The sequence below is a fragment of the Balaenoptera ricei genome, chromosome 12 (genome assembly GCF_028023285.1).
Source record: "Balaenoptera ricei isolate mBalRic1 chromosome 12, mBalRic1.hap2, whole genome shotgun sequence".
Classification (NCBI taxonomy): Eukaryota; Metazoa; Chordata; class Mammalia; order Artiodactyla; family Balaenopteridae; genus Balaenoptera; species Balaenoptera ricei.
Window position 1 is genome coordinate 37,473,041 of NC_082650.1, and position 13,832 is coordinate 37,486,872.

Genomic DNA, 13,832 nt, shown 5'->3' on the forward strand with positions numbered 1-13,832 from the left:
CTCAGGTCCTAGAAAACACCCAGTTTCTAGAAGCTGCCCAAAGTTCCTGGTCACGTGAGCTTGTCTAACACAGCTGTTTCCTTCATCAACCCACCAGGACAGTCTCAACTCCAGTCTGCTAAGACAGAGTATTATTAAAGTAACATAATCAAAGGATAACATCCCATCATGTCTGTCACATGCTATTAGAAGCGAGTCACAGGTTCTGCCTGAAATCTCGGTGGAAGGATCATACAGGGGTATGAAAACTGGAAATCATTCATCACTGGGGGTCACCTAGAGGTCTGTCCACCACAGGCACAAACGGGGCTCCTGTGCACGTGCATGGGGAAACCTAGCCCAGTGAGTTTATATCGGAACTCTCAAACAGAGTGTGCATCAGAATCATTGGGAGGGCATTTTAAAACACAGATGGCTCCCCTCCAAAGTCTCTGATTCAGTAGGTGGAGAGTGGGGCTTAAGAATTTGCATTTCTAACAAGTTCCCAGGTGAAGCCCATGATGCTGGTCAAGGGATCGCACTTTGACAACCAGTACCCTAGCCTGTATGTCCAAGCGACTCCCACTGCCAACTCCAAGCGCAGCCAGCTCCGTCATCTCTCAGGATGAAGAATGTTCACGCTGGCAGCATGGTCTACTCATGGAAGGCACAGGCAAGCCTGGTAACACACTGAGGGCTGTTTGGGCAGAGAATTCTGGAGTCCCGGGTACCCAGAGCTCGGTCTAGAAGAGGAGGCATAGGTTCTAGGTGGGTCTATAGACTACTCATTCCAGACAAGGCTCACACAGAAGGGTAAAATGGGGTCCTCTAAAGTTAATGGCTCAGGAAAGGTGTCAAGAATTGTGAAGTGTTGGATTTCACCCCACTTGCAAGCAAACAAATTAGCCTGCCAGTTTCATAGATGTTGGCAGAAAATACAAGACTCCTGGGTCACAGAAAAAAGAAAATGTATTACTCACAACAATAGCAGTAGCCATAGTAACATCATTGCACCAGTTCCCTGAGCCCTAATTCCACAAGGTGACGTGCTGAGGGCCAGGTGTTGCCTGATTACACAGTGGGACGTGTTTCCGAGAGTAACACCGACATTAGGATGCTCTGATTTTGTACAGGGGCTGCTAGCAAATCTGCACGACATGGGGTCCAGAGGGAGTCCTGATCTTTATTATTTTGGACGGTAAATCTACCTGCCCCTAAGGGAGACAGTCTCTGTCTTCCAAGGCTGCCTGCTATGCAAAACCTCCTTGAAAAGAGAGTCAAGGGAAAACTAGCTGTGAATGCCTTTGCTCACAAGACCAGTTGTGCAGAAACTTGAGAGACCGACAGAGAACTGTCTCCTGACAACAGGGGCCCAGTTGCCAGGACTAAGGGTAACACTGGCTGGAAACGAGGATGAGGACTCAAGCCAGGAAGGTAGCTGAGGGAGAGTTTCTGAGGCAGAAGGATTAGTAAGTTGAAAGGCTCTGAAGAAGCAGCAAAGGGAATTCCGAAGGAGAGCATTAGGAGATAAGGTCGGGGAAATAACGAGGAGGAAGGGGAATCACGTGGCACCCTTGTGCCCATAGTAAGGACCCTACTCTTTATTCTGAGTGAAAGGAGGAGTTACTGCAGAGTTCTGAAGGGAGGAATGGCATGATACTACCTGTTTTGAGATGATCACTCTCGTTACTATGTTGGGAATAGACTGAAGACAGGCCAGGGCCCAAGCAGGGAGACCAGCTAGGAAACTCCTGCAGAAACTCAGGTGAGAAACAATGGCGGCCTGGACCAAGGCACGGTCAGCAGAGAGGGTGGGAAGCTGTTCTGCTCTCAATATATTGTGAAAGTAGAGTTGGCATGACAGACTGGAAATGGGATATGGATATGATGGGGGTGGACCCCAAAACAAAAACCTTTCCTGGGATAGGTTTTGGGCTTCCATGTTTGAAATGGAGTTGCCATTAGCTGAGATGGCAATAACTTTGGGAGCTATTGGGATACTAGGGTTATTTCAGAGGAAGAAGATCAGAAATTCAATGCTAGACATGTTAAGTTCAAGATTTTAGTAGACATTCATGCAGACATAGTAAATGAGTAGGCTGAAGGTGAGGGGCCAGGTCCAGGCTGGGAAAATAAATTTGGGAGTTGTTGGTCTGTTGGTGTATGGATGGAATTTAAAAGCACAAGTCCCGAGGAGCTCACCAAGAGAGCAAGTGCAGATAGAAGGCAAAGGAAACTGAGGAGGGGCTTGCGAAGAAGGAGGGGGGAAAAGTGCTTGGCATCCTGGAAACCAAGAGAACAAAGTGCTCCAGGGAGGAGGGAATGAACAACTGCGCCAAGAGATGCTGGTAGGTCAACTAAGATGGGGACGGTCAGAGGACTGACCACTGGATTTTTTTTTTTTTTAAAGAGAAAGAGCTAATTTTCTCTTTCCTCAAAGAGAACCCAAATTCAAAGCAATTACATGGGACCATTATAACTCCACTCTATATAACAGGTCCCATTACATTAATCCAAAATATTTATTTTCCCTCAGCCTTGAGGAAGAACTAAGAAGAACAGACAAAAATCTGAGGAAGGCAAGTCTGCAGAGGCAGGCACAGGGCGTCATCGGGGAAGAGAGGGCCAAGCAAAACACTGGCATCAAGTTCTTTTTTTCCTGACGTCAGATCTCTACAGGAGGTAGTTTTTGTACTTTTACATGTTGTGAATTCCTGGGTCATTGCAAACAAGCATATTTAACTGTAAGTACACAACATGTGGGATGACACTAAATATAAATGGGTTTTTTCTCTACAGTAGCAAAGGTCAAAAAAAGTTATATTTGTATCTAATTGTAAGATTTGGGATAGTAGATTATAAAATGTTAGTGCTAATACCACTATTGTTTGTCCAGTTCTCTTAATGAGGGAAGTTAGCAACCCCATAACATACATAATCAAAGAACTTAAGTCAATGTGGTGTGGGCAATATTGTGATTCCAATTCTTTTCAAATGTATATCTGAATCTCTTTTCAGATGTGTGTTTTACCGCTGTTTTTTACTGTTACTCAACTGACCTCCCTTTCTTTTCCAATACGAGATTTGCTTTTCAAATGTATTGGATTTTTTATTTGTAAGTACAAGGGCCTTTCTCCCTTGTGGAGGACAAAACCCTTGCTCGAAAGGAGGGGCCTGGGTCTCAGCCCTTCTCCTGCATGCAAGAGAATCTGTAAAGCATATGCGTTGAGCGCTGCCATGAAGTAACCACCTGCCTTCTGGCTGGTGGATACACTCCCCTTACGTCTTCACATGCAGATTTTATCAAAATAGCAAGATCATATTTCAAAAAATTTCTGCATGTGTGTTCTGATCTCTATACATTGTATCTATGCATCGTATCTCTCTTATCTGTATACATTCTCTGTCACAGTGAAAAAAACGCAAGTCCTAATGCTCAGAATAAGCTTTCTTCTTTCAGGGACAGTGTCATTGAGAGTGGACTATGGGAACCTGATGGGACATCTCATAAATGACTGCAACCATGCCTGGCACACAGTAGGCCCACAATAAATAGATATTTTCCTTGTCAGTAATGTCCTTCATGGAATGAGGAAAATAGAAATAGGTGAGTGCTTATAAGAACCTTCCAAACACTTGAAATAAACTTTGCAGGAAGAATGAATATCTTGAAATTTCCAGATGGAGACCTGGGGTATCAAAAGAGGAATAATGAGGCCAAAGACTTCAACTTCCTCCTGGCCTGTCCTAACTCTTAAGTAAGGAAACCATCTTTCCATGATGTCTTCATGTAGAAATGAATCCATTTTGAAATCCTGAATGTTGGAAATACTTATAAACAATTTTCTTTTCTGCTCTCATTATTGCTACTCTCTCAGCTCATTCATGTGCAGGGGGGAAAATCAGTGAAAAACAAACAAATATCCAACAGCCAAAGACTCTGAAACTGAGAAATCTGAAGAGATCCCTTCTCACCGTCCCCAATCCCTAGTTATCTTTTTCTTTTGAATGAATCAGTTCTGCTTCCAGGATTCTTGACAAGGTGCTCTTGCTATTGATTGACAAAAGAGGTGTCTAATTATAAGAAAATTGCATTTTGCAATTTCCAAGGGCTTGGAGGATTCTATGTTTCAGATACACAGCAGGGAAAATGTAATTTGTGTAAGGTGCAAATAACCATGGATAAGTCTGGAGATAAGGTGTAACATATATACAGGTTTTCAGTGTGTGGTACATCATTTGGCTATAGCACAAATAGTCAAGTGTCAGATTTTTGTCTTTTGAGAAAGAAGCAATATGGTGGTGATGAAGGGGTACTCTTGGAGATTTGTGGTTTTATTCTGGGAATTTCACACCCTCTGCATCAAAATGTAACACTTATAAACGACTCACACTGTGAGAAATTATTTAAAATTCATCTTTCCTTGAAGACCCAAAGCTTTCATTTAGCCAACTCAAATTCATTAAAATGTCCTACTGCCTTCCCTGGTGCATGAATAATGATTCTTAATTTAATGCATAGATTTTAAATAAGTTACACTTCATTTCTAAAATATTCAATGAAAAGTAGAATGACAGGCTGGAAAATCCACAGATTGGGGTCATCCTTTACGTGTTCTTATGCATCCTAACTCCATAAGTTTAAAAGGTGGCTTCAAAGTGTTGCTGGGGACCTTCCAAAACTGCAGTAATGATGAACGCCCACATACACGGAGAGCAAGCCAGGCTGATGCCTGGGACTGCCACCCTCTTTTCTTCAATTGCCATTTTTAAAAATTAATTTTTACTGGAGTAGAGTTGATTTACAATGTTGTGTTAGTTTCTGCTGTACAGCAAAGTGAATCAGTTATACATATACATATATTCACTCTTTTTTAGATTCTTTTCCTATATAGGTCATTACAGAGTATTAAGAAGAGTTCCCTGTGCTATACAATAGGTCCTTATTAGTTATCTATCTTATATATAGCAGTGTGTATATGTCAATCTCAATCTCCCAGTTTATCCCTTCCCCCTCTTTCCCCCTTGGTAACCATAAGTTTGTTTCAATTGCCATTTTAGACCACAAAAATTTAACACAGAGATTGCTACAGTAGCTTACGGACAAACCCTCTGACGATTCCATTTTTTCCACTAGGTACCTTCTTAAAGTAGGTATTCTGCTAACATGCTGGGAGACGGTTAAATTAAAACATATCTGGGTAAACAAGTAATTATAATACTCATGAGACTATAAAAATCTTTCTTTTTTGGGTATTCATTGAGATGAGTCCTTTTAGCGGGCATCTAGAGTGTACAGACCCTACTTTCTGGAGACAAGCATGTAGATCCTATGTCTTTTATTTATTTTAAAGTCTTGAGATTACGAGATATAGATGAACACGAAGTGGAATAACATATTTGAACCATTCCACCTTTGAACTGGCTTTTCCTTGCAGCTGCTGATAAAATTCCGTACTGGTCCTAAGAATCACATGGCCTGTGATTTTACAGAATTTCCCATCTTGAAAACAGAACTAGAACAGCAAGCTGTTGCTACATAAGCACCCCTACCCCAACTTGCCATAATATGGGGCTAATTCTTGCAGACCTCAGCTATTCTGGGTCATATTCCCAGACCTAGACGCTGCCCATATATGCAATGGATAGTATGGTTAAATTCTGCCCTTTTAAAACCCCCTTGACCACACAGAACATCAAGAAAAATCTATTATTTTTAACTTTGCACACTGACCACTTATACACACCAACTTAGGAGATGGTATAGAATATTAGTAAAATCCCAAAGTGTGGAGTCAAACTCTCTGATTCCAAATCTGGGCTCCAACACATCCAAGACCTATGAATTAAAGGAAGTTGTGTAACTACTCTGTCATTTAGTTTCTTCATCTGTAAAACGAAAATAACATTACCTTTCTCTTGACTTTGTTGTATTTAGTAATAACATGATTTTTTTTAAGTGCATAATAGCATGGTATCTGGCACTTAAAAAAACAATACAGTATTATTGTTTTTATCACCCTCAATATGAATTAGTTCTAATGAGTACTGTAATACTCAAAAAGTCCCAATGAGATGGAAATATATCATCTAGTTAGTTCTATGTGCCATTACCCATAGAAATGACTCTTCTTGGTTGCCCTCCCTGGAAAGATGACCCATGTCAATCAAACACATCTTTGCTTCCCGTTGGCATATACTGCCCATCACATCCTGAGAAATGGTGTAGTATAGTGGTGGAGCTTACACTCTGGACTCAGATGGACTTGCAACTGAATTCTGCCTTCCTCACTGAATTTTTCTGACCTTCAGTTTTCCCTGTCTATAAAATGAGTTAAAAGTAATAGTATCGGGCTTCCCTGGTGGCGCAGTGGTTGAGAATCTGCCTGCCAATGCAGGGGACACGGGTTCGAGCCCTGGTCTGGGAAGATCCCACATGCCGCGGAGCAACTAAGCCCGTGAGCCACAATTACTGAGCCTGCGCGTCTGGAGCCTGTGCTCCGCAACAAGAGAGGTCGCGATAGTGAGAGACCCGCGCACCGCGATGAAGAGTGGCCCCCACTTGCCGCAACTAGAGAAAGCCCTTGCACAGAAACAAAGACCCAACACAGCCATAAATAAATAAATAAATAAATAAATAAATAATTTTAAAAAAGTAATAGTATCTATCCCATGGTGTCATTAAAGGATTCAATAAGATAATGCATGTAAAGTTCTTGGCACATGCTACTAAAAACATCAGCAAATGTTTATAGAGTACTTACGAAGTGTCAGGTACCGTTTTAAGCACTTTGCATATATTAACTCGTTAAATCCTCATTACAATCCTATGAGATAGCTGTTATTGTTTTCCTCACTTTATGTATGGGGAAACCAAGGCCCAGAGAGATCAAATACATTTTTCAGGGTCATGTTAATGATAAGTGACAATGGTAGGATCAAAATACAAGCAGTTTGACTTGATTCTGAAATCTTAACCACTATTCCCTGCTACCTCTCAACAGTAAGTGCTTGTTGAATATTTGTTATTACTATAGTAATCAATAAATATTTGTTGAAATATTTATTTGACAAATCATTATTTGTCAAAGTATCAATACTTATTTATTATTTACTTAGCTCCCTAAGTACCAAATCTTATGACTGGCCAGAAAAATGGACTCTTTTGCTTATAAGTTTTTTGAAGCAACTTCTCAGATTCTGCCTACCAAGGGTATCAAGAAAACAAGGTGTATATTAGGGAATGCAATTCAAAATAGGTTCCAATATACTATAATATCTATGATTTGTGGTTCCAATATACTATAATATCTATGATTTGTTATGACTCCATTTTATAAGAATGTTAATTGCAACAATAGTACATGATTTGTTGCAAATGATGGATTTTATCTTATATAAACATCACTGATTACTTTAAAACTTTTATTTAGAGGGAAAATAAAACAATAGAAGGTAGCTTTGAAACACTAAGAATGCTCTTCATAATATTTTCAAAAGTCATTAATCAAAATGTGTAATACCTAGCTTCCACAGTTTGAGGTTTATGATTATATGCCCTGAAATGTGGAAAACAGATTTTTTTCTTTGGGTAATCTGATCCCTACAATATAAGAGACTTGACCTGTTGCTATTTAGGAGAGAAGGGATTATTTTACTGTTTTGTAAAAAAAATAACATGCCTTGTTTACAAAGCAAGAATTTGTTTTCATGGAATATTAATAAAAAGGATATAACTGTATTCATTTTTCTAGAGCTCATTCCTTGCTTCATTTTCTGTTCTTATCCTGGTTTGTTTTCTTTCATCTATTTCTAATTTACATTACCTTGCTGTGTTTCATATATCTGTATAAACTGCCCTGAGTTCTTCCTGGAACAAGATGAGTGCAAATAAATGTCCTGTGAGCAAAGTAGAAAGTAAGGTAAATATGACATTTTCACTTTAATGGAATCTGCAAACAGGATTAATCTGATGTTTATTACTTTATGTCATTCATGGACTTCTGAGAATCCTTCTGAGCAGAATGTCTGAATATAAAAAATAGTTACTGTAATTTGGCTGAATAATGGCACCCAAAGATATCAGGTCCCAATCCCTGGAACCACTAAATGTTACCTTATATGGGAAAAGGGTCTTTGCAGATGTGATGAAGTTAAGTATCTTGGGATGGGGAGATTACCTTGGATTATCCAGGGGAGCTCTAAATGAAATCACAAGCATTCTTAAAAGAGAGACAGAGGGAGATCTGGCAGACAGAAGAGAAGGCAATATGACCACAAAGGCAGAGACTGGAAAGATGCAGCCAAAGAATACCAACAGCCACCAGTAGCTGGAAGAGGTAAGGAAAAATTATTCCTTAGAGCATCCAGAGGGATCGAAGCCTTGCTGACATCTTAATTTTGATCCAGTGATAGTGACTTTGGACTTCTAGCCTCCAAACTGTGAGAGAAAACATTTCTGTTGTTTTAAGCCACTAAATTTGCAGTAATTTGTTACAGCAATTATAGGACACTAATACAATTATTAATCTAATATGTACAAGTGTTAAGTGAAATTTTGCCTTTTAACATTGAAGACAATGGGAAAGACAAAAAGTTATTTCCTAGAGTAACGAAATATTGAAAGGTAGTTCAAAAAGATCAGGAACTTTTTACTTTAAAGGACTGCCATATGTTTCAGGAAAATGCTACGTTCCTAAATAAATTCTCTCTCTAATATATCATTTTTATGAAAGCAAATTCTCTACTACCAGGAAAACAACTGGCAACGTTGGCCTCCTGTGGGCCTCTCACTGCATACTGTTCTCCAGGCCCTCTTCGGGGAATTGCTCTGCTCCTAACCCCACTTCTGTGTTTCACCTTCTACCAAAGTCAAAGAACATATCTGCAGCATTTCACTTAGGGAAACGTTTCTAGGACCCACTGCTGCATTTATGGAGCGATGTGTACAAATCATGTCCATAGCATTTGTGTGGGGGGTGGTCCCCTGCAAAGTACGTGGGGATATCTTATCAGCAGCTGACCACTTAACCTCACTCAGTTTTGCTTTTCTCTAGATCAAGAGGCAGAAAGAGAAGCCATCCCCACTCTAGATAATTCTAAAATAAACGGTGTTGAGGATAGAAACTTGCATTTAGGAAATCACAGGACTCTCTTAGAATCTAAGAGGCAATTCATTTAGCCAGAGAAATGTGCCAAGGGGCAAGAAGATCTTGAACTTGATGTTACAACAAATTTACATCTTTGACCTGTTTCCTTTCTGGAGAAGGGGAAGGACAACACTACTTAGTTCATGAGACTGTTGTGAAGAAGAAATGAGTCAACACATGTAAAGCACGAAGAGTAGAAACAGGGACACAGTAAACAAACTCTACTGGTTTGATTGTCACCTACTAGGCCGGGAGATTTTTCAGGCTCTTGCTACACTGTGGTCCTCTTCTTATCATTAAGATGCCTGCAATTTTACATTTTACTTATCAAATAACTATCAAATTAATGTCCATCTCTTCCTCTACTGTAAATTTCATGAAGCAGAGATCAAGGCCGTGTTTGTTCCTCCTAGCACGCATGCTTGGCCAAGGAAAGCACTGGAATATTTGTTAAGTATATTTCTCAAGTAAAGCAAACAAATAACACTAGTGGGTCCAATCTGTAGTTTCAGAAACCTGATGAATGTTTCCTATTCCTATCTGCTGTAGTTTTTCTCCAACCTCACTGAGTAACAGATTCACCTGGGAAGACTTCAAATATACCCATGCCCAGGCCCCAGAGATTCCAATTTGATTGGTCTGGAATCTGCCAGGGCCTGTATTTAAGACTGCAAATGATTCTAATCTGCAAAGCAGGTTGGAAAGCTCCAGCCTTGTTTCCACCTGCTTCAGTTTAGGAGTGAAGGCCTCCAACCTGACTTCTGCTTTTGAATTTGACCAACAACCCTTGGTTGAATTCTCCTTTCCTATTTAGAGAGTGGGGAAAAAATACTGGAAGTGGCAGCTTTATGCACAGGATCTTGGCTGATGGTAAGAAAGAGAATGGTTTGTACTGTTCAGACCATCGTAATCCTGGCAGCAAACCTGTTGGGTGGCTCCAGGCCCAAGTATCTGCCAAGTCGCTCACACGCAGGACGCTTAGGCCTCTACAGGCCGAGCATATACGGTCATGAACCTCTGCTTCCTTTTTTTTTTTTTTAAACCGGGTTTTTTATTTATTTTAAAAAGCCTTCACAGGATTTCCCGCAGTGTGTTAGAAAGGTGGTGGTGATTGTTTTAAAGGCTGAACTCTGCCCCCCATCCCTTCTTGGCGTTGCTCCCAAGACAGACTCCAGAGTCCGTGTCCTTCCTACCAGTCTCCTGCTTCACCTCCGCCCACCTCTGTTTCTTTCCACCGACCATTTACTTCCACTCTTGTACGGTTCCTTCGGGATTCCCTAACCCTCGTCCGTGTGTGACCCCAAGACACCAGGCTGCCCTTGGTGAAGCGGTCTCGGGCTCCTCGAGCGGGCGACCCCAGGAGCTGGGAGCGTGGCGGCCAGACCGTGGCCGGCGGCCCTGCGCGCCTGGGGAGGCAGAGGTCGCTCCCGACCGTGGGAAACAAGGACACCCGTGTCGAGCTGCTGAAGATCAGCGGGCGGTAACGCTCTCCCGGCCTCGGAAGGCAGGTCCCGGCCCTGCAAACCCCTCGCGTAGCCGGGAGAGCCGGGTCCCCGCGGAACCACCGCCGCGGCGCGCGCCGCGCTCAGCCCGGGAGTTGGGAGCCGCGGGACGCGAGCCCACCGCTCAGGGCAGGAGGGTCGCGCTCCCCCCAACTCCCCGCGGGGAAAAGGGAACGAAACGCGGACTCCGGTCCCTGCCCAACAGGTCCTTTGGGCGCCCACGAGGTTCGGGAAGCGTGTGGGCGACGGGCTGGGAAAGAAGTAGAGCCTTCCGCTGGCGCATTCCCTGCGGAGGGTCCTCTGCACTTCATGCGTCCTTCACTGGTCCCCAGCCCCACAGCAAATCCTGAGTTTGGGGAGCAGGAATTGCCCCGCAGGCGCGGGTAGGAGCAGAGTTGCGGACGCGTGGAGCGGTCACCCATCCGCTCGGTCCGGGAGCAAAGTTAGGTGATGCAAGGAAAGGGCCTTTACGCGCCCCAGGGCCTGACCCTCAGGGCGGTCGGCGACCACTCACCTCGTGCCTGCGCCTCCATGGTGGCCGACTTCGGACTGAGCGCGGCGGGGACGCCCGGCGCTTGGAGGAGAAGCAGCAGCGGGGCCCGAGCTCGGAACGCAGCTGGCACAGCCGCTCGCGTCCTCTCCCGGCACCCTCGTAGCGAGCGCAGCGCTGAAGGGGTGGAGACCGCGCAGCTACCTCCGTCTGCCCGCCTCTGGTTACCTCCGCCCCTTCCAGTGCACCTGGGCCCAGGCCTCGCGGGGAGGCAGCCCACCGCTGGGCGCCACCTGCCGGCCGCTCCGCGCATCGGGCGGACGGCGCCCGCTCCGGGCTCGGGGAGCGTGCTCCGCCCTATGAAGGCTTGAGGTCGGCTGTGCCTTCACTTTTTTGTGTGTTTGGGGGTTTTTTAGTGAATACATTTATTGATACCCATGTTATATAGTTCAATGAAATAATCCACAAATTTAAAAGCATTTTTCTTTTGGATATCACCATGGTTCATGTAAATACTTAACCGTCAGAATCGAATCGTCTGCAAGTAGCACTCCAAGGCACATGTTTAAGTTTACAGACCTGAATATACATATTTCATTAAACAGTGGCACTTATGTACTCAAGTGATCCAGTGGCTTTGGAATCTATGACTACTGGGCATGTGGGATAAAAATAATGTGTACGTTTAAATCAAGGGAAAGGGTATCAATCATCAACAAAAAGAAAAATTATGAATTAATATCCTAGGTGAAGAAAGTTCCACAGTTGACACTTGGTGTCAGAATGCTGGAGATGAACTTTTGTGTGTGTGTGTGTGTTTTGTTTTTGTTTTTGTTTTTATGGGACAGTTTATTGTGAATGATGTTGCTAGGCCAATGGCAAGATCCATGGGCTGCAGCACAGTGGGCCAATGCCCTGGGGAGAGGAAGGAGGGTGGATTTACAATAAGGAATCATTGCTCCTGGTAGAAATACAGTGTTAGGTTCCTCTGACATTCTGGACCCCAAATTTTTGTCAACTGATCAGTATATAACTGTTTTATGTGTGTTTTTGTTTAAAGATACCTCATTTAATACATGCTGTTAACTCATTAACATTGAACTCCCCGGCCAACAGCGCTATTAAGCTTATTTAACTTAAGAAACGTGAATGAAACTTCTTAAGCTTATTTAATGTTTGCATTTCTCCCTAAGGCAGAGACTGCCTTCTGGCACTTAGGATACCTGACAGCACTTCAGCACTAGGCTTGGGGGTCATTTTAAATAGCAAAATCACCCTCTATAACACACAAAAATAGTCTGTTTGTAGTCTGTGAGAAGGGCACTTGTTTATAATCTGAGTGCTGAAACAAGAAGGTGGAGCTTAGCCTTTTTAGACCTTTGCTGGGAGGTGTGCACCTGTTTACCCAAATTTTTCAGGCCTCTACCCTTGTCTGGGAGGGACCGTGAAAGCACTTTATTGATTCTGGTGTCACAAATAAATTTTTGTGGGGAGGCAAATTCACAGATATGGAATCTGCAAATAAAAAGCATCAACTGTGGATATATTTTCTAATCTGAAACCCATGGGCTGTACCTGTAAGTTGATGAAGCAGTCATATTTTCAGAGAAAAGACTAGAAACTTACAGTTCTGTTCCTGGCCTGGCCTGGCAATGTGACTAGAAAGCATGGCAGGGACTAAGAAATATCACCTCCTGTCTCACCTCCTCAGGTCTTTAGCTGTCACAGATCTTCCCCTTTTCTTCCCATCTATACCATCCTCATCTGCAAAATACAATGTAGTATTTACTTACATTTGGTCTTGAATAATTTTCTGTATTACTCAGTCTTTTTTCTCTCTTAGATGGTAAAGTCTGTCAGGGTCCGGTGTGAGTCTTATATTGAGCCTCTCATATTTCCTGCCAAAGAGCCTTATACAAATTCATAGCTAAAAAAAGATTTATTGAATAAACAATTAACAAACTAGTAGGTTCTATAGTTACTCTCAGAATATAGTCTAATAAACATTAATAGAATCTTACATTTTTGCTTGAAAGAAGGAATACTCATGATTGCCTGGCACATGTAAAAACACATTAGTGTTTTTTGTTATGTTGAAGATGTCCCTGATTTGTACTCAGTGCCATTAAAATTCCTCTATAGGGCTTCCCTGGTGGCGCAGTGGTTAAGAATCCACCTGCCAATGCGGGGGACACAGGTTCGAGCCCTAGTCTGGGAAGATCCCACATGCCGCGGAGCAACTAAGCCCATGTGCCACAACTACTGAGTCCGCGTGCTGCAACTACTGAAGCCCGTGCTCCCTAGAGCCCGTGCACTGCAACGAAGAGTAGCCCCTGCTCTCCACAGCTAGAGAAAGCCCGAGAGCAGCAACGGAGATCCAATGCAGCCAAAAATAAATAAATAAAATAAATAAAGTTATATTAAAAAATTCCTCTATAGCGCACCAGGCATAGGGCTTTTAAATGGTTTTTGGTGATAGTGACCACGGATGCGCCAAGTGATGAATCAGAATCGGTGATTAAATCACTTTTTAGAGTCTATTCTGCTGTTCTGGTCCTCTCTACGCTGGAGATTAAACACCAGGTTACAGCTGACTCCTAGCTGTTAAAAGGAGCTAAAAATAGTTAACAATGTTCTAGCTTGAGTCATCTAAACTTCTTCTAAACTCTGACTCATTTTTCTGATTTATAAAATTTTAAGGTCTGCCCTCTT

The 13,832-nt window shown here is 42.7% G+C and overlaps 1 protein-coding gene across 4 annotated transcripts in view; it reads right to left on the reverse strand.

Moving 5' to 3' along the window:
- The window catches only part of TPD52L1 (TPD52 like 1), a 98,957-nt gene extending 87,548 nt beyond the window's left edge, over positions 1-11,409 (reverse strand). For all 4 annotated transcript variants that reach the window (XM_059941281.1, XM_059941280.1, XM_059941284.1 and 1 more), the window contains exon 1: positions 11,145-11,409. In XM_059941281.1, the coding sequence (XP_059797264.1) occupies positions 11,145-11,163 (19 nt within the window). In that variant the 5' untranslated portion in view covers positions 11,164-11,409. The remainder of the gene's footprint in view (positions 1-11,144) is intronic.
- Positions 11,410-13,832: the final 2,423 nt, after the last annotated feature.